At 40.6% G+C, this 21,180-nt stretch overlaps 1 protein-coding gene, 1 long non-coding RNA gene and 1 pseudogene across 2 annotated transcripts; 2 read left to right on the top strand and 1 right to left on the bottom strand.

Moving 5' to 3' along the window:
* Positions 1-4,008: 4,008 nt before the first annotated feature.
* On the top strand, positions 4,009-4,512 carry LOC129738900 (uncharacterized). The gene is made up of 3 exons (XR_008735675.1): positions 4,009-4,078; positions 4,139-4,266; positions 4,332-4,512. It is a non-coding gene; the product is annotated as an uncharacterized LOC129738900 (long non-coding RNA).
* Positions 4,513-12,749: 8,237 nt separating this feature from the next.
* Positions 12,750-14,283, bottom strand: LOC129738898 (uncharacterized). The gene is made up of 4 exons (XM_055730228.1): positions 13,972-14,283; positions 13,667-13,870; positions 13,354-13,603; positions 12,750-13,205 (listed from the first exon to the last, which is right to left on the bottom strand). The coding sequence occupies exons 1-4, from the start codon at positions 13,984-13,986 to the stop codon at positions 13,132-13,134; spliced, it is 543 nt and encodes a 180-aa protein (XP_055586203.1). The 5' UTR covers positions 13,987-14,283; the 3' UTR covers positions 12,750-13,131.
* Positions 14,284-15,668: 1,385 nt separating this feature from the next.
* Positions 15,669-17,599, top strand: LOC129737818 (polycomb protein PHO-like; annotated as a pseudogene).
* Positions 17,600-21,180: the final 3,581 nt, after the last annotated feature.

Genomic DNA, 21,180 nt, shown 5'->3' with positions numbered 1-21,180 from the left:
GTATAAGATGTTGTTCAAAAGAGGAGGCAGACCCCGGGAGTGCAATTTGTCTGACAACACCTCTATTGAGACTGCATCAAAAGCTCCCTTTATGTCTAGAAACACTGAAGCCATTTGCTCACGTTTTGCGTACGCCATTTGTATCTCTGAAGACAGCAAAGCAAGACAATCGTTTGTCCCTTTGCCCCTTCGAAACCCAAATTGAGTATCTGAAAGGAGACCATTTGTTTCCACCCATTTATCCAAACGAAACAAAATCATTTTCTCCATCAATTTCCGAATGCAAGACAACATCGCTATTGGACGGTATGAATTAAAATCGGATGCAGGTTTCCCAGGTTTTTGGATAGCAATAACTCTCACTTGTCTCCAATCTTCGGGAACAATGTTATGCTCCAAGAATTGATTAAATAAATTCAACAAGCGAAGTTTGGCGGCATCCGGAAGGTTTTTCAACAAGTTGAATTTTATTTTATCAATTCCCGGAGCTGAGTTGTTACAAGAAAGGAGAGCAAGTGAGAATTCTACCATCGAAAAGCCGCAATCTAGATCGCATCTATTCGGTGGCACACTTCTTATGATTTTTTGCACAGGAGTGGAATCTGGACAGATTTTCCGTGCGAAATTGAAAATCCATTTATGCGAATGTTCTTCACTTTCGTTCGTGGAAGAACGATTACGCATGCTCCGTGCCACATTCCATAAAGTGCTTAAGGATGTTTCCCGCGACAAACCTCCCACAAAATTACGCCAATGCGCACGTTTTTTCCCCTTGATCAGGTTTTTAAATTGCTGTTCAAGGGAAAAATAGGTGTTGAAGTTATCCAGGGTTCCGTGTTTACGAAAAACTTTAAAGGCGTTCGATTTGTCCACGTAAAGTTTGGTGCACTGACTGTCCCACCATGGGTTGGGTGGCCTTCGACGAATAGATGGATCTAGGATGGGTTTCGTTTGAGCACCAATCGCACAATCGAAAATCAAACGAGAAATAAAATTATATTCCTCCAACGGAGGTAAAACCTCCACGGAATTGATAGCTGAGTTAATTGCGTCCGAATACTTTTTCCAGTCGATGTGTCTTGTGAGATCATATTCCATATTTGTTGAATTTGAGGTATTGACCCCATTGGTGATTGTAATTTTGATAGGTAAGTGGTCACTACCATTGGGATCAGGGATTACCTTCCACTGGCAATCCAATGATAGTGAATTTGAGCAGAGTGAGAGGTCAATTGCACTTTGTCTTACAGGAGGTCTAGGCACCCGTGTTTTTTCACCCGTGTTCAAAACTGTTAAATTGAAACTGTCACAAATGTCATAAATAAGAGTAGAACGACTATCGTCAATTTGCTCCCCCCAGACAGTTCCATGAGAATTAAAGTCACCCAGAATCAACCTTGGCTCAGGAAGCACTGAGCACAGGTCCTCTAAGTGATTTTGATTCACTGTAACTCTCTGAGGCCAGTACAAACTCACAATGCATAATTCCTTACCTCTTATAGTTGTATGACATGCAACAGCTTCAATTCCTCCTGACAGAGGGAGGTGGATTCTATAAAAGGAGTGACGCTTATTGATCCCCAAAAGCACCCCTCCATAAGAATCGTTGCGATCCAAACGAATAATGTTAAAGTCGTGGAATGGAATATCTGTTTGAGAAGAAAGCCATGTTTCAGAAAGGGCAAAAATATCGCAACTAGTTTCATGAAGAAGATGTTTGAACGGATCCAGTTTAGGGATTAAACTACGACAATTCCACTGCAACACAGTGATATCTCCGACCTCTCGGCTTAAATTAGCCATCGAGAGAGATAAACACTGATAGAAGGGGCCAAGTTTGCATCAATTGCTTCAAAAGTGTCTTTACTATAGGAAGCATTGTAGTAACAATGCCTCTTACGGATTCAGATACGTTTAAGAACGAGAAAATTCCATTCAGAATGTCAGAAAGCTTGAAAAGTCCTGACTGGGAGACTGATTCGGACAAAACCGCGCTAGTAGTTGGAGTACTCGCTGCAGCTGAAGTCCCCGCTGGTGATGTGATATTTGGTTGTGAAAAAGTCGTTCGGAATCCAGGAGGAACTAGTTTTTCTTTTTTCGGAGCTACCGACTTATTAGTGGCGCTGATTGGAGAACTAATAGTAGGGATTTTGTTTGGAACTTTGGAGGACTTAGCTGTTTTGGCTCGTTTCCGTGAGTTTGCCACAAAAACGAAAGGGGTTTCTTCGTCAGTAGTGTCCTCGTTGTCAACTGGCAGCACTGAAAAAATGTTACTTAACTGAGGTTGAGTCGGGGGAGAAGCACTCTTTAAAATAGCGGCATAAGAACGATTGGATCGTTCTTTTAAAGAGCGCCTCTCCTTATCCCAGCGACTCTTAAATGCCTCGCACACAGAGATATCATGAGGTGAGCCCCCGCAATAGACACATTTCTGTTCTATTGCTGAGCATGCTCCTTCATCATGAATCTCTGCGCAACGAGGGCAGCGTGCCTTGTTACAACAATGGGACTCGGTGTGTCCCATTTTAATGCACTTTTTGCAACTCATTGGGCGAGGCACAAAGAGTCGCACGGGAAGCCTCAACATTCCGTCGATCAAAACGTAGTGAGGGAGGGCGGTACCTGCAAAGGTTACGCGAAATGAGGCTGAAGGCGAGTACTTTTTAACTCCATTCACAACGTTGGCAGTTTTAAGTTGGCGGCAATCCAAGATTTCGACCGAAGTCGAATCAAGGCCTTTAAACTTACCAACGCCGTTGGACTTAACGTACTCTGCCTCCAGGCTCATTTCCGTTATCACGCCCTCGATCTCGACGTTTCGAGACGGAACAAAAACATGGTACTCCAGGTTAATGAACTTGCTAGCAACAATTTCATTTGCGCTTTTCCGGTCAGCCACTACAACGCGCAACTTGTCTGGTCGCACCTTTGAAATACTGGTCACGGAGGGCCATCTCGCCAGATCTTTGGTGATCTGAACCACGTTAAGACGTTTTCCATTAGGTTTGGGCCGGATGAAAACCACCCAAGGCCCAGTAAAAGATGAACCGTCTGTGTAGGTTCGGAGCCGGGTTGGTCTACTATTAACTGAGGGTGATACAAGATTCTCTTCCATAAGAGAATGGGAAGCATTTGATGGACCAGCAACAGCCGAATCCTCCAAATACTCCTCATCCTCGTAGGTGACACTTTCGTCATCATCCACAGTTAACGGGTGAAGCCCCCCGCCTTCGCTCATATTTTCCAACGGGGACACGAATGCCTTCCGTGTGGAAAATATAAGCAAAGCTTACAACTGTTGAAATCAAATAAAGGGAAAAAAGATAGAGGAGAAAAAGATAAAAAGAATAACAAGAACTCACAGTAATTTTTCTTAGCTTAAGCGTTCCACGAGTAATATTTTTCAATTCCGGCACCGGCTCTACCACGTGGTCACCCTTCGTTGGTTGAAGATGCCGACGTCTGGCGAAACGACCAATCAATCGCTGGGTCCTCCCTGTATCCCGATCACGGCAATCAGAACCAGAATCCTCGGTACGCCCTCCTCGGTACGCAAACCCGTATGTTCAGAGCGAACAAAGAGCACCCTTTTGATGATGATGATGGCCTTGGCGGTGTTGATGACCGTACGGTACCTCTTAGGCTCGTTTGAAAATAGGAACATCTTCTTTCAATTTTAAGTCTGCTTCATAGCCAAAAATAGGTTTTGAAAAATTTCTTTCAAATACCTTTGAATATTTAAGTTTAAGTTGTTCTACAACATTTTTCTCATCAATATGTGAGACATTGTTAACCCTTGAAAACCCAGTGAACACATCTCTCCAAGTAGGTTTAAATTGGTCGAGCCAATTACGTCCAAGTAATGGCAGAAATTCGTTATCACTATCTAGAATAATTAACTCCAATGTTTTTTCCATTCCATTCCAACAAACATTAACCATCGTTTTCCCGTAAATATTTAAGTTCGATCCATTAACCACTACCAATTTCTTTTCACAATATTTCACCGCCCGAATAGCAGGAACCATGGTATTACATTCATTTTCCAATGAATTCGAAGGTGATCATGTACTTAATGGTAAAAAGTACATCCTAGCCTTTAGTACAAAAATTTACACATTTCCAATTTTTCGTGTAGGGGTTTGACAGCCAGCGCGGCGATTTTGTTTTGCTTACAAAAATTTCGGTCGGTATCCAACGTATCCAACATTATTCGATGATTTTTTGGCAAAAATTACCGTCAAGTGTTTGGGTATGATCGAAATGGTGAGTTTTATCGACGCATGGAAAAAAAATATAATTTTAAAATCTATTTTTATTATCAATTTCAGCGATATAATCCCTTCCCCCGGACTGTGAAGAAGTGGAAAGAAAAATTTCTTAACTCTCCCGTAATGCGAGTTTCCGAACATTCCAGCTGGTGGCCAACTAAAAGACGGCAGCATTCTCGAGGTGTTAAAGTGTAATTATTACAAAAAATATGAATATGTTTAGTTCAAAAATAAAGATTATATAAACGAAAATTGTACACGATAATTTTATAATAAGATGACGAAATAACATTGAATTTAATCTTCCTCAAAACCATGAAAATTCATTGAAAAACTTTGAATTTCACTGTTTCCTTGAGGAAAACTGGAAGCTGTAATAACCATGAACTTGATAGTTTTGTGTTTTGAAATGCATGGAAAAAAGTTGATTTTTTCATGGTTAAGTTGCTTAACAACCCCCTTTTTTCATGGTAATTTTGGTCTAAACCATGAATTTCACTGTCAAAAACGATTAATTTTACAATTCATTTATCGTTTCTTGTACCATGGTATTTATAGTGTCAACCATAAAATCCATGGTAATGTGAAAATGAAATTCATAGTTTTTTCACAATGTTTTTCCATTCGGGCGGTAATTTAAAATATTCAAAAAATAAACGTTTTCCAATAATTGACACAGAGGCCCCACAGTCAATTTCCATTTTAAGATAAACTCCCTCTACAAAAACTCCTGTGACACATGGTGCACTGGAAGAAGAATTATTAAAAACCATCATACAAAAAAAATCACCTGAGTCGTCATCCGATGATTCGTCAGTCTGGGTATTGAACCGTTGGAATAATTCCTCTAAACGTAAGTTCTGGCTTGTGCTAATTTGATCCTTAGGCTGCTCAATATCAGCAAACTTCACCGTTGGTTTGCGATTATCATTTATCCATTTAAAACATTTTTTTACAATATGCCCAACCTTGTTACAATAGTAACAAACTACCGGTTGATTTCCGTTGAAATTACGCGAATTGTAAAATTGGTTGGCGTTTCGTGAAGCACTGTTGTTTCTTGATTCTCTAGGTCTTCTCATATCGAAATCTCTGTTAGCATTGCGGAAAAAATCAGCCCTTGAAAACCGATTATTCGATCGGCTCCTGCTTCTATTTCTAGTAACGTTACTACCGTAGTCAAAATTGCTACACTGCAAAAAATCCACATATTTGGAATATGTGTTAGCCTTATAGATTTTTGCAATTTGATTCCCATTTGGAAAATACGTGCCCACACATATAGAATTCAAGATTATAACTTTTATATGCGTCACATAACAGTTATAAAATCCCACACTTAAATGTTATGAGCGTACACTGTACTAAAACATCTGCCTACTTTAAGGCGTTTAAATACTTGCCTACTCAAAGGCGATTTTTAATGTTTGAATTCGTTTTTCGGAAGAAAATTTAAATTGATTTTGGATATCGAGACATTTCTGTATACATTTTTATTTTATATTCCGGCATGATAACTCGTACTTGCATAACTCGTACTTTTGTCTCGCGTTCCTATTTCACTAGAATTCGGATCCTCATCAATCTCCAGGACTCTTTGTCGGGATTTTTCTGAAACTTAATTGTTGAAGTTGAGACGAAAACCGATCACAGCAATCTTAATTTGAATTTGAATTTATCATAGCAATCATGTCTTTCTCGACTCACTATAAAAGCAAGCACTAGATTGTAAACTTTATCCATTAGTTAATAAACTGTTAAACTTATAACAAGTTGTGTTCTCAGTTAGTAGTTGTCCATTAGGTTATGGGCCCAGTAATTTGAAGCAATGGCCACGAACGCGAATCCTGGAATCGAGCGTCTAGTAGGACGGGAGAATTGGACCACGTGGAAGTTTGCAGTTCAAACTTACTTGGAAGTCGAGGACCTATGGGAAGCGGTGGAACCGAAAGCGGAACCGGATGGGACAGTGGAAGCGGTTGACCCGGTGAAGGACAGGAAAGCCCGAGGCAAAATTATCTTGTTCTTGGAACCCGTGAATTATTACCACGTGCGGGAAGCAGCCACAGCTCGGGAGGTGTGGAGGAAGCTTTGTGATGCTTTCGAGGAGACAGGTCTCACGAGGGAAGTGGGATTGCTGTACAAGCTGATTCGGACCGATCTGGAAAGCTGCGGTACGATGGAAAATTACGCCAACCAGATGATATCCACGTGTCACCAATTGACCGAAATTGGTTTCCCCATTCCGGAGAGGTTTGTCGGTGTGCTGTTGCTGGCTGGTTTGCCGGAAAGTTTTCAACCAATGGTCATGGCATTAAAGAATTCCGGAACACCGATAACCGGAGATTCGATCAAGACCATTTTGCTGCAGGAGGAGTCGTTGCCAGGGAACAAAACAGCGCTGGTAGCCAAGGGACGTTTCGACAAGAAAAACGGTTACCATGTCAACGCCAAACAGAAAAGTGTGCATTCTAAGCTGAAGTGTCATCGTTGTAACAAAGCAGGCCATATTGCAAAATTCTGTCCTGCGACGAAGAAAAGTGGCGAGGCGTTTTGTACGGTGCTGTCCGCTTTTCCCCTGGAAAAGACACGTGGTTGGTACCTTGACTCGGGCGCAACGAGGCACATGACGAACAGCATGGAGGTGTTGGAAGAAGTGCGAAGCTCTCACGGGACGGTGGTTGCAGCTAATAACGGTTCGATGCAGATCAAGGCCAGCGGAACGACGAAACTCTACCCGAGGTGTCAAGAGAAACGAACTGCGGTTCCGGTCCATGATGTCCAGTTCATTCCAGAACTATCGGCGAATTTGCTGTCTGTTGTGCAAATTGTGAAACGTGGTTATTCGGTGACGTTCAACAACGAAGGGTGTCGAATTTTGAACCAGGACAAACAGCTTGTGGCAACCGGCAGCATCAAGAACGAATTATTCAAGTTGGACCAGCATGATGTTTCTGGTGTGGCGATGGTTGGTGCTTCGAAAGTGTCGTTGGAAACGTGGCATAAGCGAATGGGTCATCTCGGAGTGGCCAACGTGAAGAAATTAGCCAACGGTGTCGTGGATGGCGTGGTGCTTGAGCCTGGTGATTTCGGTGACTGTGCCACGTGTGCTAAAGGGAAACAGGCAAAGCTCCCATTCAGCAAGCAAGGTTCGAGGGCGCAAAAGTTGCTGGAGGTGATTCATTCGGACATCGGCGGTCCGATGGAAGAGTGTTCGCTAGGAGGAAACCGATACTACATCACATTCATCGATGACAAGTCTCGGCGGATTTTCGTTTATTTTCTTAAAACGAAATCGGCTGACGAGGTGCTGAAGTGTTTCAAGGCGTTTCATTCGATGGCAGAACGGCAGTGCGGTCGAAAAATGAAAATTTTGAGGACCGATAACGGCAACGAATACACCAACACCGCGTTCCAGCAGTATCTGGAAGGTTTGGGTGTACGTCATCAGACAACGAACGACTATACTCCTGAGCAGAACGGGCTGGCCGAACGAGCGAACAGAACCATAGTCGAACGGGCCAGGTGTATGTTGTACGAGGCAAATCTTGGCAAGAAGTTTTGGGCCGAAGCAGTGTCGACGGCGGTTTATCTCATCAACAGGTCTCCCACTCGAGGCCATGATTTGACACCGGAAGAGGCATGGAGTGGCAGGAAACCTGATCTGTCGCACGTGAGAGTCTTTGGTACGAAGGCAATGGTGCAGGTACCGAAACAAAAGCGCAAGAAGTGGGACCCGAAATCACGTGAGTGCATCCTTGTTGGTTTCGAGGAAGACACCAAGGGCTTCCGATTTTTCGATGTGAAAACGAGGTGCATCGAGAAAAGCAGAGAGGTGTCCTTTATCAACGAGGGTTCAAGCGTTCCTGATAATCCGATAACAAATCCTACGACGAGCAACGAGGGTTCAAGCGTTCCAGTTATCCCAGTAACTTTTTCCGAAGACCAGGGCGATGCTGATGATGTTGCTGTCGTTGGTGAACCGGACGATGATGTCGTTTCGGTTAGCGATGTTGATGAAACCGATTACGAATCTGCAGATGGAAATACATCAACTGACACCGTAACTGATGTGACCGTGCTCCCTCCGCAAACCAACTCAAATCCACCTTGGTCACAGGTGTTGAGGCGCAGCGGTCGGGAGCACAGACTTCCAGGCAAGTATGCAGATTATCAAATGAAGGGCAAAGGTATTTTCGTTTCCCATTCTTCACAGAACCAACCGATTGTTCCGAGCGCTGGTGCTACCAACAGTGAGCCAGAAGCTGACTTCAGTGGCACAGCTGCTGTTTCTGGGCGAACTCTGGAGCAGTGTGAGGCACCTAAGACCTACAAAGAAGCGTTGGCCTCACCGTATGCTGCGAATTGGAAGATGGCTATGGATGAAGAACTGGCATCCATCCGGACGAATGGCACCTGGATGTTGGTTGACCTACCACCTGGCCGAAAGGCGATCGGCTGTAAGTGGGTCTATGCGGTGAAACGAGATGCAGCTGGAAACGTCATCCGGTACAAGGCGCGTCTTGTTGCGCAGGGCTTCAGTCAGAAATTTGGTACGGACTATGAAGAGGTCTTCGCGCCGGTGGTCCGGCAAAATACGTTCCGTACGTTGATGGCGGTGGCAGCGAGACGAAACATGACGGTGAAACAATTCGACATCAAGACGGCTTTTCTCTACGGTGACCTTGAGGAGGAGTTATTTATGAAGCAGCCGTGTGGGTACACCGTGAAGGGCAGCGAAGGCAAGGTCTGTCGTCTCCAGAAAAGCCTGTACGGACTGAAGCAGGCGGCTCGTTCCTGGAATCAGAAGCTGCACGACGTTTTGGAGAAATCTGGCTATCAACGGTGCAAATCGGATCCGTGCTTGTACCGGAAGTGCCACAACAAGCTTTGGTGCTACGTTCTGGTGTACGTGGACGACCTGGTGGTGGCAAGCCAAGATGCTGAGATGATCGACGTTCTAATCGGAATACTTCAGAAGTCCTTCGAAGTGTGCGCTCTGGGTGATATTCACTATTTCCTAGGTCTAGAAATAGAAAAGAAAGGCGGAGATTATTTCCTGAATCAGCGTCGGTACATCAACGAGGTTATTGTCGATAGTGGTTTAGGCGATGCAAAGGTGTCCAAGGTTCCACTTGATCCAGGCTATGTCAAGCAGGCGAATAAAGGTGACCCACTTCCGGACAACAAGGAGTACCAGAAGCTTATTGGTAAGCTTCTCTACGTCGCGGTCAATAGTCGTCCGGACATTGCGACTGCTGTTTCGATCCTGAGCCGGAAAACAAGTAGCCCATTCCAAGTCGACTGGAACGAGCTAAAACGTGTGGTGAGGTATTTGAAAGGGACGATTCAATACCGACTTCGTTTATCCAACTGCAGTGGACCAGAAGGTGTTGTCGGCTACGCGGATGCAGATTGGGCCGAGAATCGAGACGATCGAAAGTCCAACAGCGGCTTTGTATTCAAGGTGCATGGTGGAACGGTGAGCTGGGCGTGCCGGAAACAAACCTGTGTTTCCCTCTCGACGGCTGAAGCGGAATTCATCGCTCTCTCGCAGGCTACACAGGAAGCATTGTGGCTGAAGCAACTGATGAGCGATTTGAACGAGGAGGTGAAAGCTGTCTCGATATTTGGTGATAATCAAAGCGCCTTGAAGATCATCGAGTCGGAAAAGTTTAGCAGCAGGACCAAGCACATTGCTGCTCGAATTCATTTCACCAGGGACCAGATGAAGCAAGGCGAAATATCATGTATCTACTGTCCATCAGAAAACATGATAGCAGATATTTTGACGAAACCCTTACCGGGTATTAGAATAGACTATTTAGCTAAGGAGATTGGTCTGATTGCTTTCGTCTAGGAGGAGTGTTGAAGTTGAGACGAAAACCGATCACAGCAATCTTAATTTGAATTTGAATTTATCATAGCAATCATGTCTTTCTCGACTCACTATAAAAGCAAGCACTAGATTGTAAACTTTATCCATTAGTTAATAAACTGTTAAACTTATAACAAGTTGTGTTCTCAGTTAGTAGTTGTCCATTATTAATATGTGTTACAAACCTGAATTCAATCAAATGAACTATAAACTCACCTTCTGAATTGTATGAGTAAACGATTGCCGGTTTTGGAAGGGCCAACCACCCTGCCCTGAGTGTAAACGGTACCCGAAGGCAAGTCACCAGCTGAAACCCGGATGCGAATGGTATCAAACTTGGACCATTTCCGGGCGACCAATTTCTGGAACGAACGAATTCCACCATCTCGGTCAGTAGCCAGTTTTTTGCGGAGGAGAAAAGAATAAATCAATGAAGATCCACTTCTAAAATGTTTATAAACAATTACTTACTTAACTAGTTGACAATACAGCCTAAAGAGGCTACATAAACAAAGAGGCGCCGTGTGCCGATTGGAATTTTCGTTTATCTGTCAGTGTCATTCCAATCGAGCAAAAGTTGTGTCAAATCGTTTGTTTTGAAATTATTGGAACAAATTGGAATGAGAGTATTGATATTTGTATCACACCTTCAGAAAGCACTGCGTTTTCCACTGCTGTATCAAAAACAACAAGTTCTCGATTCTTCCGGTGATCCGATGTGTGTTTACGGTGATATCAACTTGGAAAACGAAATCGGTATCGAATTTTGAAAACGGCGAATGCGCCAAGACCTTTGTTTTGAGAAAAACGCATTCCAAGTTTCAGAAAATAAAATCAATTTCCTATTTAGCTGCGTACAATCATTTTCCTAAATAAGTCGCTAAAATGCTTTCAAAATGATTTAATTTCATCACCCGATCGATCAATATAGCTTTTCCGTACTAATGACTTCAAAAAATTAATAAATATAACTGTGGGCCCTTTTACCACAGACTGATGCTCCCATTTTGTTCATTCGCCAAATTGGAGGGCCCTTTTGAATTGCAGAATGACTGTTCGCCTTTTGGATCACTCATTAAAGAAGCAATATTCCAGCAAATTTCGGCTTGAATGCGGGTCCAAATGATCATATTAACACATTAGCACATTCAACGATCTTATAAATGCTGATTTGTGCTTCTCCTCGTCCTGGGAAAACAAATCGGTATCAAATTTTGAATACGGCGAATGCGCCAAGACCTTCCCGCATAATCAATTACAATATATAGAGAATACCCGCATAATTAAAAACAGTTGGGGATATAGTACTAACTATTAACTTAATATATTGGTAGCAGTACCAGTATGAAATATCTTCCAAGTATCATTTCATTATACATGTTCAAAATTTTATTACCTCAATAAATTATGACAGGATCGTATCAGTGACAGTGACAATATGATATATGATTTAGTAAGTATAGTATAATAAGAGAATAAAAATTTGCAACCTTTGAATATTGTCTCTGGACCTTATCCAGGACTCTAACAGTGTACGACAAAGTTTCCTTATATTTTCTTAGCATTAGACATTAAATTAAAAAAAAAACAACATTGACAACATTGTATGAGTTAGACAAGTCGTTATCATTTCACCTCTTGCGGATAATAACTAATATTGTTATTTTAAGATGTAGTTGTGAGCTTATGCATTTTTTCGCTCTTGGGTTCAGCATCTGCTAATTTTCACTTCACTTCGTTAAAATTTGTGTCGGCAACCCCACGCCAGGTTCGGAACTGAAAACTGTGTTCAAAATGGCTCCGAAAAAAAAGAATCACGCTGAGAAAAACACACAGAACGCGAAAAGTAAGTAAAACTATATTATATTATCGATAAAAACTAGTGAGATTAAATAAAACTAATGAAATTACAGAAACAAAGATCTCTGCTGAGCGGAGAGCGGAAAAAAATCTACTGAAAGGCTGAACAATGCAGATCTGCACAAATAGGTAAGATTGTATAATCCATGTATAATATCAGAAATAAAAAATAAAAATCTCAACATTTAAATTTTTTAATTTTATTTTATTTTTTGTGGGAAAGAATTGGAACTATATTGGTTATGGTACAGGGAAGCTCTTTTTAAAAATATTTTACAATATGCGGAACGTATGATTGAGCGTTATTTTTACTACAAACTACTATAAGCAAACTATATCCATTGAAGTTGATGAAATCTATGATTTTGTATTCCAACGTAGCTAGAACATTCAGGTAGATTGTTTTGCTCGCCAAAAGTGGATGATATTTTAACCGTATCCAATAATGTAGCATGAAATATTTGTTCGAAAAAATCGCTCTTTTTGAATGGTAAACATGCTTAACAGCCCTTTCCCCATATGGTACTTTAACAGATAATCATAATACAGATTGTTAATATGGTCTGTGTTATTGTACATATACTGTTCACTTTACAATAAACGATAACGTTTAGAGACAATATAGAATATTCTCTATATATTGTAATTGATTATGCGGGTATTCTATATTGTCTCTAAACGTTATCGTTTATTGTAAAGTGAACAGTATATGTACAATAACACAGACCATATTAACAATCTGTATTATGATTATCTGTTAAAGTACCATATGGGGAAAGGGCTGTTAAGCATGTTTACCATTCAAAAAGAGCGATTTTTTCGAACAAATATTTCATGCTACATTATTGGATACGGTTAAAATATCATCCACTTTTGGCGAGCAAAACAATCTACCTGAATGTTCTAGCTACGTTGGAATACAAAATCATAGATTTCATCAACTTCAATGGATATAGTTTGCTTATAGTAGTTTTTAGTAAAAATAACGCTCAATCATACGTTCCGCATATTGTAAAATATTTTTAAAAAGAGCTTCCCTGTACCATAACCAATATAGTTCCAATTCTTTCCCACAAAAAATAAAATTAAATTAAAAAATTAAAATGTTGATGTTTTTATTTTTTATTTCTGATATTGCCGAATTGTAAGTACGTTTTGTAAACCAACACGGATGGCAGTACGTTCTGCGATTTTGTCTGAAAATAGAAAGGTTGAATACATGTAAGAACTTTATCTATTGGATTTTAGGTTAGACCCACGAATGCATCGGTTAATCCCCCGGGTACATAAAATGCATCGGTTAATCCCCCGGGTACATAAATTTAATAAAGTAATCAAACTTACTACAGATAAACTGCAACACGTTGGGGTCCAGTTTTTTTGGGGTTGGGTACAAACGAGTTCCGTCTTCTTTTTTCATATTGGCGTACCGATGGCACGCCTGACCGGTTACGCTCATCTTTGGCAGGTTATCTGCACCGACCAAGCGAACAGCGAGCAACCCAGCAAACATGCTGTCTGTTGTCGCGCGGCCATTCAGTTCATCCAAATCTGCTACGGTCATCGGAATTCCTTCTTGCTCGGAAAAAGAAGCCTGAAAATAGATTCAAAAATAATGTAAGAAATATGTTTGCAAGGATGTATGAAATTGTTTTACCTCAGGAAACTTATTTTTGTCCTTCATCAATTGGAGTTCTTTCGACAATCGTAGTGCGTGCTCGTCCGAGGACAATTTTTCCCCCTGCACCCTCTGCAGCTTCCGCTTACTGATCTTTAATTGCTCCTTAAGCTTCTTATTTTCAGCCTCCAGAGTGAAACAATTAGTGCAGCTCACTCGATTGGTGTTTCCGACATCTTTAAGCTATAAGGAAACTTTGTCGTACACTGTTAGAGTCCTGGATAAGGTCCAGAGACAATATTCAAAGGTTGCAAATTTTTATTCTCTTATTATACTATACTTACTAAATCATATATCATATTGTCACTGTCACTGATACGATCCTGTCATAATTTATTGAGGTAATAAAATTTTGAACATGTATAATGAAATGATACTTGGAAGATATTTCATACTGGTACTGCTACCAATATATTAAGTTAATAGTTAGTACTATATCCCCAACTGTTTTTAATTATGCGGGTTTGTTTTGAGAAAAACGCATTCCAAGTTTCAGAAAATAAAATCAATTTACTATTTAGCTGCGTACAATCATTTTCCTAAAGAAGTCGCTAAAATGCTTTCAAATTGGTTTAATTTCAACACCCGATCGATAAATATAGCTTTTCCGTACTAATTACCACAAAAAATTAATAAATATAACTGTGGGCCCTTTTACCACAGACTGGTGCTCTCATTTTGTTCATTCGCCAAATAGGAGTGCCCTTTTGAATTGCAGAATGACTATTCGCCTTTTGGATCACTCATTAAAGAAGCAATATTCAAGCAAATTTCGGCTTGAAAGCGGGTCCAAATGATCACGTTAACACATTAGCACATTCAACGATCTTATAAATACTGATTTGTGCATCTCCTCGTCCTGTAAATTTTTTTTTCGAAAACTTCAATGCCCTTTTTCCATCTCGAGATAACTATTGGCCCTTTTGTTCGCGACGAAATTTCGAGGGGAAATGGGCGAATGAACTGTGGGATTACACACTCATAAAAAAAGCTATTCGCCTTATTTAAAAAATTAAATTTAACTTCACTAAAATAAGAAAAATTGAAAGGAGATCATATTTTCGGATGTAAAATGAATAGTTTAACGCATTTATGTGATTATCTGGATTTGTTTACAGTTGGCGCATTCGCCGTATTCAAAATTCGATACCGAAATTTCAAAAACTACAGTGCCCTTTTTCCATCTCGAAATAACTATTGGCCCTTTTGTTCGCGACGAAATTTAGAGGGGAAATGGGCGAATGAACTGTGGGATTACACACTCATAAAAAAAGCTATTCGCCTTAGTTAAAAAATTAAATTTAACTTCACTAAAATAAGAAAAATTAAAAGGAGATCATATTTTCGGATGTAAAATAAAGAGTTTCACGCATTTATGTGATAATCTGGATTTGTTTACAGTTGGCGCATTCGCCGTATTCAAAATTCGATACCGAAATCTATATTGAATCAACCCCTATTGACGCCGTGTTTGAAGTTTGCGTACTGCTAGACACTTGTGGACAGTATTTCACAAGCGCGTCCAGTCGGAAACGTTTGGACTATTTCCTGATATTTTTCCAACATTACTATTGGTTCAAAAAGTCGGACCCTATATTTACGAACGATGCTAATAAAGATTTGTTTCCTATTCTCGTTGACCACATGTATAAGGTATCATCAAAGATAGTGTTATACTTAAGTATAATCCAGTTTAATTTAATTTGTTATTTTTAGGAATGCTTTAAAATTTGCGACCGAAACTCAAACTGTACGCCAGCTATGACGCCGCTAAGGACGCTGTTGAAGGATTGCGCAAGCAGCTGTACCCTGAACTTTTGGCTATGAAAGATGACGACGACAAGAGTTTAAAACCATTCCGGAAAACGATACTGATGATAAGGATGACACGGTGACGGAAGATTGCACATCAGAGGCTTTTGGCGAGTCCGACGACGACGATGACAAGCCCAGAAATGCTAGGGACGAGGATGAAGATGTAATGGATGCAGACGATTTAGATAACGACTACGATGATGATGAAAACGGTTTTGATGCTGATTTGGATGGTATAGTTAAGAATTCACCTCCGGAGAAAACTGCAGAAGATCTGGAGTTTGAAAAAGAATTCGAACGAATGGCGACGGAGAGTTTCCGTGAGCGACTGAAAGAACCGTCTAAGTTGAATAGTAAAGACATTCCTGTTCCGATCACCATGCGGAGTAGCAATACTAAAAAGACCTACGAGCAACTACAGGTTGATTGTAACGGTTTTATCGTTTTTCGAAGCAGTTGGTTGAATTTTCCAGACCAAGTCACAAAACGAAACTGAACCAACTTGCCAATAATGCCATCTCTGCAGCTGGTATGTCATCCAAGATAAGCAACACCGGTGGCGACTCTTCGGAGCGGAATATAGCTTGCCCGCACAAAGGATGCAACAAAATGTTCAAAAATAATGCAGCCATGAGAAAGCATCTCCACACACATGGTCCCCGGGTACATGTCTGTGCGGAATGTGGCAAATCGTTTGTGGAAAGTTCAAAGCTGAAACGTCACCAGTTAGTACACACCGGAGAGTAACCATTCCAGTGCACCTTTGAAGGTTGTGGAAAATGATTTTAACTTGATGTCTATCTAAGAACGCATATACGGATAAACACTGGTGATCGGCCATACGTGTGTCCTTTTGATGGTTGCAATAAAAAGTTCGCTCAGTCTACCAACCCCAAATCTCACATACTGACGCATGCCAAAGCCAAGCGTAACAACAGTAGCGGAGGTGGTGGAAAAAATAGTCAGAACGGTTAGAATCTTTTAGCCCAGATGATGCCTTCGGGGCAGTCGTACGTCAAAATGGAAACGGTCGAGATTGAAAACGATTTCCAGTACATAGTCTACACAGACTTAAGGCCAGGAATGAAAACAAACCGGGTCTTTCGGAATAACGAAATAAACAAGGAATTTACCAAACCTTTCATGGAAACAAATCTCAGGAGGGAGAAGGGATAGCCGAACAGGAGTAGTGAAAATCTGTTCGATCTGTTGAGATCATTATTGCGCAGAGTGAATATAAATATGAATGTTTGTCGTGTAAATTATCGAGGATTGCGGAGTATCATCACTTGCAGAATATGTTGAACTCGAAAAGAAGTCTTTCCGAGCACTGTACCCTGCTCATCAATGATGAGCAAAAATATTTCATTTACTTACAAAGAGTTGATGTAAAATGTATTGTAGAATATTGAAATTTTCTTTTTCTAGAGTAGCTTTTTTTTAGCAAGGAGCGTTTCAATAAATATAATGTGTTACGTAAAACATTGAAAGTAACTTCTTGATTAAATTTTTAAAACTTTATGGAGCTATTACTGTTTCAACAATAAATAATCATGTCTGTAAAGAACCGAAGAAAATATCAGGCCTAAATTATCAGGACGGTAGTCGCAAATTTGTGCTGTAGGTTTGCAACAACTTTGGGTCAATGGTGTTTGAAAATATTGGGCGCTTAGAGAAGAACCAAAACGCCCTTGAGCTAATAAAAAAGGCGATCATTCGAGCCAGCTGGGGACGCAAGGCCGAGTTGGATTTGGTGGCTGATTGTGTCAAACGTTGCACACGTGATTCAAACGTCCTGGATGGCAATGATGTGGAAGACAGAACGTCGATGTACCGTATAACCAGTGACCACGAGATTAGCTCGAAGACGGCCTTCCGGCCTAAGGAAAAGTGCTTCAAAATGTACGGAATCAGGCAAGCTTGAATGTTCAGCTATTTTTAAAATCCGACCATCAAACGGTTACGTGTGATTTCTTCAGAGTATTGCAAAGACCCAGCAGTATGTAAACGATACGGGAGATTTTTGTTGAGCCCAAAAAAAAATTGTTACTTCAACCACTGTGAGGGAAAAGATTCTTCGAGCAAAAATCGAACTTGAGGGCGTCGTCAGTAATTGAAAATAGATGAGCTGGTGGAACAAGAATGCATATAGTATCATATAGTATCAAATCAATTCTGAAACCTGAGAATTAAACTTTGGAAGGTTTTCGTGTTTCAATAAAATAACAATCAAAGTAACAATGCTAACAATTTTTATTAACAAAAATACTATAAAAATGAATAGTGATCAAACAAAAAAAGAATATGTTTCGTAGAAAGTTTACTATGAAGCCATTGATTTGCTGTCATATTTCGTTTTCGACATTTTTTTGCTTCATATGTTTTTAATCGGAACAAAGCAAATTTATTGATGAGTTTTTCTTTTATATTGTGGCAATTTTGAAAATGAAGTGCTTGAACAGTGCCAAATTTAGCAACAATATTTTCAAAATGATTGCTTATAGTTTTGTCTGTTGATTTCATATAGCTTCTAAATATGTTTTCTAATGCTATAAAAAAGAAAAATGTTTCCTTGTTAGCATAAACTAATGAGTTTCCAGTGAAATCCTTAAGAATAGTAAATTTACTGAAATTAGCTATGTATGGTTCAAAGGAAGCACATGTGTCAACACAGGCTTTACAAACCGATCCCTTTTTGGCCACTTTATGTACCATTAATCCTGCAATGTGATACAATACGTTTTGTTCCGATTCATTAAACAGGTTGGTTGGATTCAATACGAGAGCAACGTTCGAAGATTCATTCTGAACATCAGCCTTGTTCTGCTCCGCTAATTCACGAACGTTCTTGGGAAAGTCTATCAACCATTCGCTGTCCTCGGTTGCATACGATGCTCCAGGCACATCCGTCAAATATTGCGAAACACAAACTGATTTCAACAAATATTTGAATTGCAATGCAGTAGGTTTTTTTTGCCTTATTCTTATTTGAGAAAAAAGATTCTCGACGCAGTCCTGCGTAAACCGACCCGTGAGCAAAAATCTATATGTTCTCTTTTCTAAGAAAAAGTCTTGAAGCCGGAGTACAGAATTCGTCGCCAGGATAATGGACGATTGCCACGGTTTCCACTTTCTTTGAGAGCCTACTTCAATGGAATGAATCAAATGCCTGAAGTTTCGAAGGAACGATACCGTTCCATGATAAGTATCGATATTGGCTGAAAAAACAAAGATGCATTAAAAGATATAACCTTTTTTTATTATCCATGCTTACTTTTACTCAATGCCATCTTGAATTATCTGTTCGACATCAAACCAAACCACTTCGAAAGGTTTTCCACGAAATAGGCTGTGGCGAGGACTTCAGGTCGGTTGGCTACGTGACTATAAAATCGCAAAGCCGATGCTACATTCGAATTAACAAATTTGAATGAGTTGATGACTTTCATAGCATTGAACTTTGAGCGCTTTTTGAAATCTACATCCTCCGGCTTGAGTTTGGATGCCACTTTAAGAATGTTATTTTTTTCGAAATTGACCAAATCAAGCAAGTGATTTATGTTAACTTCTGATGTGGCCAGATGGTTCTGTGCGAGTACATAAGGTGGCAAAAATAAAACTTCATTCCCCACCCAACCTTGTACTGCGGATTTGAACACATGGACAACATCTGGCATGATTTCTAATTTTCGGCCGGGATCGATGGGAAGTTGTATGGCAGCGCTGTCAAGAACATCGGTCTTATAAAATTTCAGGCCCACGTCGTTCCATAGCTTCTTATTGCCAGGTGCGCAGTCAGACGTAATAAAGTGGACTTTACATCCTATGTCCTCTACGTAACCTAGCAAGGTCCATATGATGTCTTTGAGCTTCCTCTCTGCCACAGTGTGCCCGGTGAAGTGGTATGCTACCACCTGCTTCCACCTGCTTCTAATGCCAACAAGCATGAACACTAAGGCATGGCTGGCTAACACACCTGGATCTCCTATGGTGACATCTCCTATAAATTTGCCGGAAGAAATGCAGTACGTTCGGGCCTCTTCAATCGACATCTCGTCGAAAACAATACCGCAGTCTAAATCCGCATCGTCCATTGAGTAAAGTTTAAGTTTTAGTAGCTCCAGTACATCATGTAGGATACCACATTCAAAACACAGGTCCTCCATCCTTCTTTGCAAAGTTCGCTCACTTGGAAGTGGATACTTTCGACGTTCATGCTCGTACCCTCTTTTTCCACAAGCGAACTTTGTCTTCAAGCTCTCGGTGATCGTAGCGCTGCTCCATTCTTTCGGTCGGTTTTTATCAAACAACAAAACATCGACTTGATCAGCGTTGAATGTTTTGTTTAAAGCATTCAACGCTAAATCTTGCCGAATGTTTTGCTGCTGAATAGTGGATTTTTCTTTTTTGAGCTCCTGCTCTAACGATCTACATTTTGTTTGTAGTTTCTGAATACGCCTGAAATATTCAATGGAGATCGACATTAGATGAATGAACTTGAAAATTGTTTCAGAACTTACTCTTCATAAATTCTCTTAGTATTCGCACAGACTCGTGCATGTTCTGGGAAACTGGAATGACGTTCCTCCAAGGGCATGATATTGTGCTGCGGATTAAAAATCGCTTGCCTGTTGTAAGCTGCTGTGGTGGTACAATTAGATGCCAGAAATCCGACATGACAATCGGGATTACGGATTGATGAGGTGTTTGTGATATGAACACAACCGGATGACTGAGCCTTGCGATTTTCGGGTGGAGATGGAAGGTCAGAAATTTGCGCCACGATGGGATACAATGGCAGCGCACCTCTGTTCTTCAAAATCTTTCCATTAGCTGAAGCCATATATAAATCCTCAGAACCGAAATGTAGCTGAATTCGTGGCCATAGTATACAAGATAATTTTAAAAATGTCTTTTTAATTAAATATATACTTACACTACACAATCGGCTACTGTCCGTTATATGGAAATCGGATGGAAGCCCACAGAATATGAGCCATTGCTCTCGCTGTTTAAGGTCAACCGGAAACCGAAAAAAAGCTATGTTTTTGAAACATGGTGAGGTTTTGTTACCGCAGTTTTTTGCCAAACATTTCATGTTTGTAACTTTCCGTTTTTTTTTCGATGACTAAACAATGTTTATTAACACAACTTAACGAAAAGTTTTTCAATCACAAACTTAAAGGAAGAACTTTGAAAAACGCAACCAAAACAAGTCATGTGAAATTTTTAACAATGACAGTGTTGCTTGCATCTGACTGATCTAACCGCCGGGTTGCTATATATGTATTTTTTCTAATGGATTAGATGGCGTATCTTTGTTTACTATAGTGTCTTTACTTCTGTCATAATACAACAACACCGCGAACAAACTGCACGGCAATTCCGGGTGGTTCGGCATCTGCTGCTGGGCCTTGGGCTGGGGAGTTGAGTTGGCCTACAAAAAAAAATTGCTAAAAATAACAAAACACAAAAATAAATAAAAACCTACCTCCAAGGCTTGATCCAGCAGCAAAATGCGCAGTTGGTCGGGAAGTTGATCTTCCCCGGTAGCTGCAAACCGATGAGGCCAAACCCAAGCTGATACGTATGCCAGATTGGGGGTGCTTTGCTGCCATAATTGTACCTTTACCAATCAATAGATTAATCTCCATATCGTCGACATCATGCAGGACCAA

The sequence above is a fragment of the Uranotaenia lowii genome, chromosome 1 (assembly GCF_029784155.1).
Source record: "Uranotaenia lowii strain MFRU-FL chromosome 1, ASM2978415v1, whole genome shotgun sequence".
Classification (NCBI taxonomy): domain Eukaryota; kingdom Metazoa; phylum Arthropoda; class Insecta; order Diptera; family Culicidae; genus Uranotaenia; species Uranotaenia lowii.
This window is presented reverse-complemented; position numbering and strand designations above follow the sequence as displayed.

Bases quoted from the DNA above. Each gene is read 5' to 3' on its own strand.
- LOC129738898 (XM_055730228.1), bottom strand. The intron at 13,604-13,666 runs GTAAAACAATTT...ATCTATTTTCAG, and splicing joins ACAAAAATAAGTTTCCTGAG to GCTTCTTTTTCCGAGCAAGA. The intron at 13,206-13,353 runs GTAAGTTTGATT...TTCTATTTTCAG, and splicing joins CGTGTTGCAGTTTATCTGTA to ACAAAATCGCAGAACGTACT.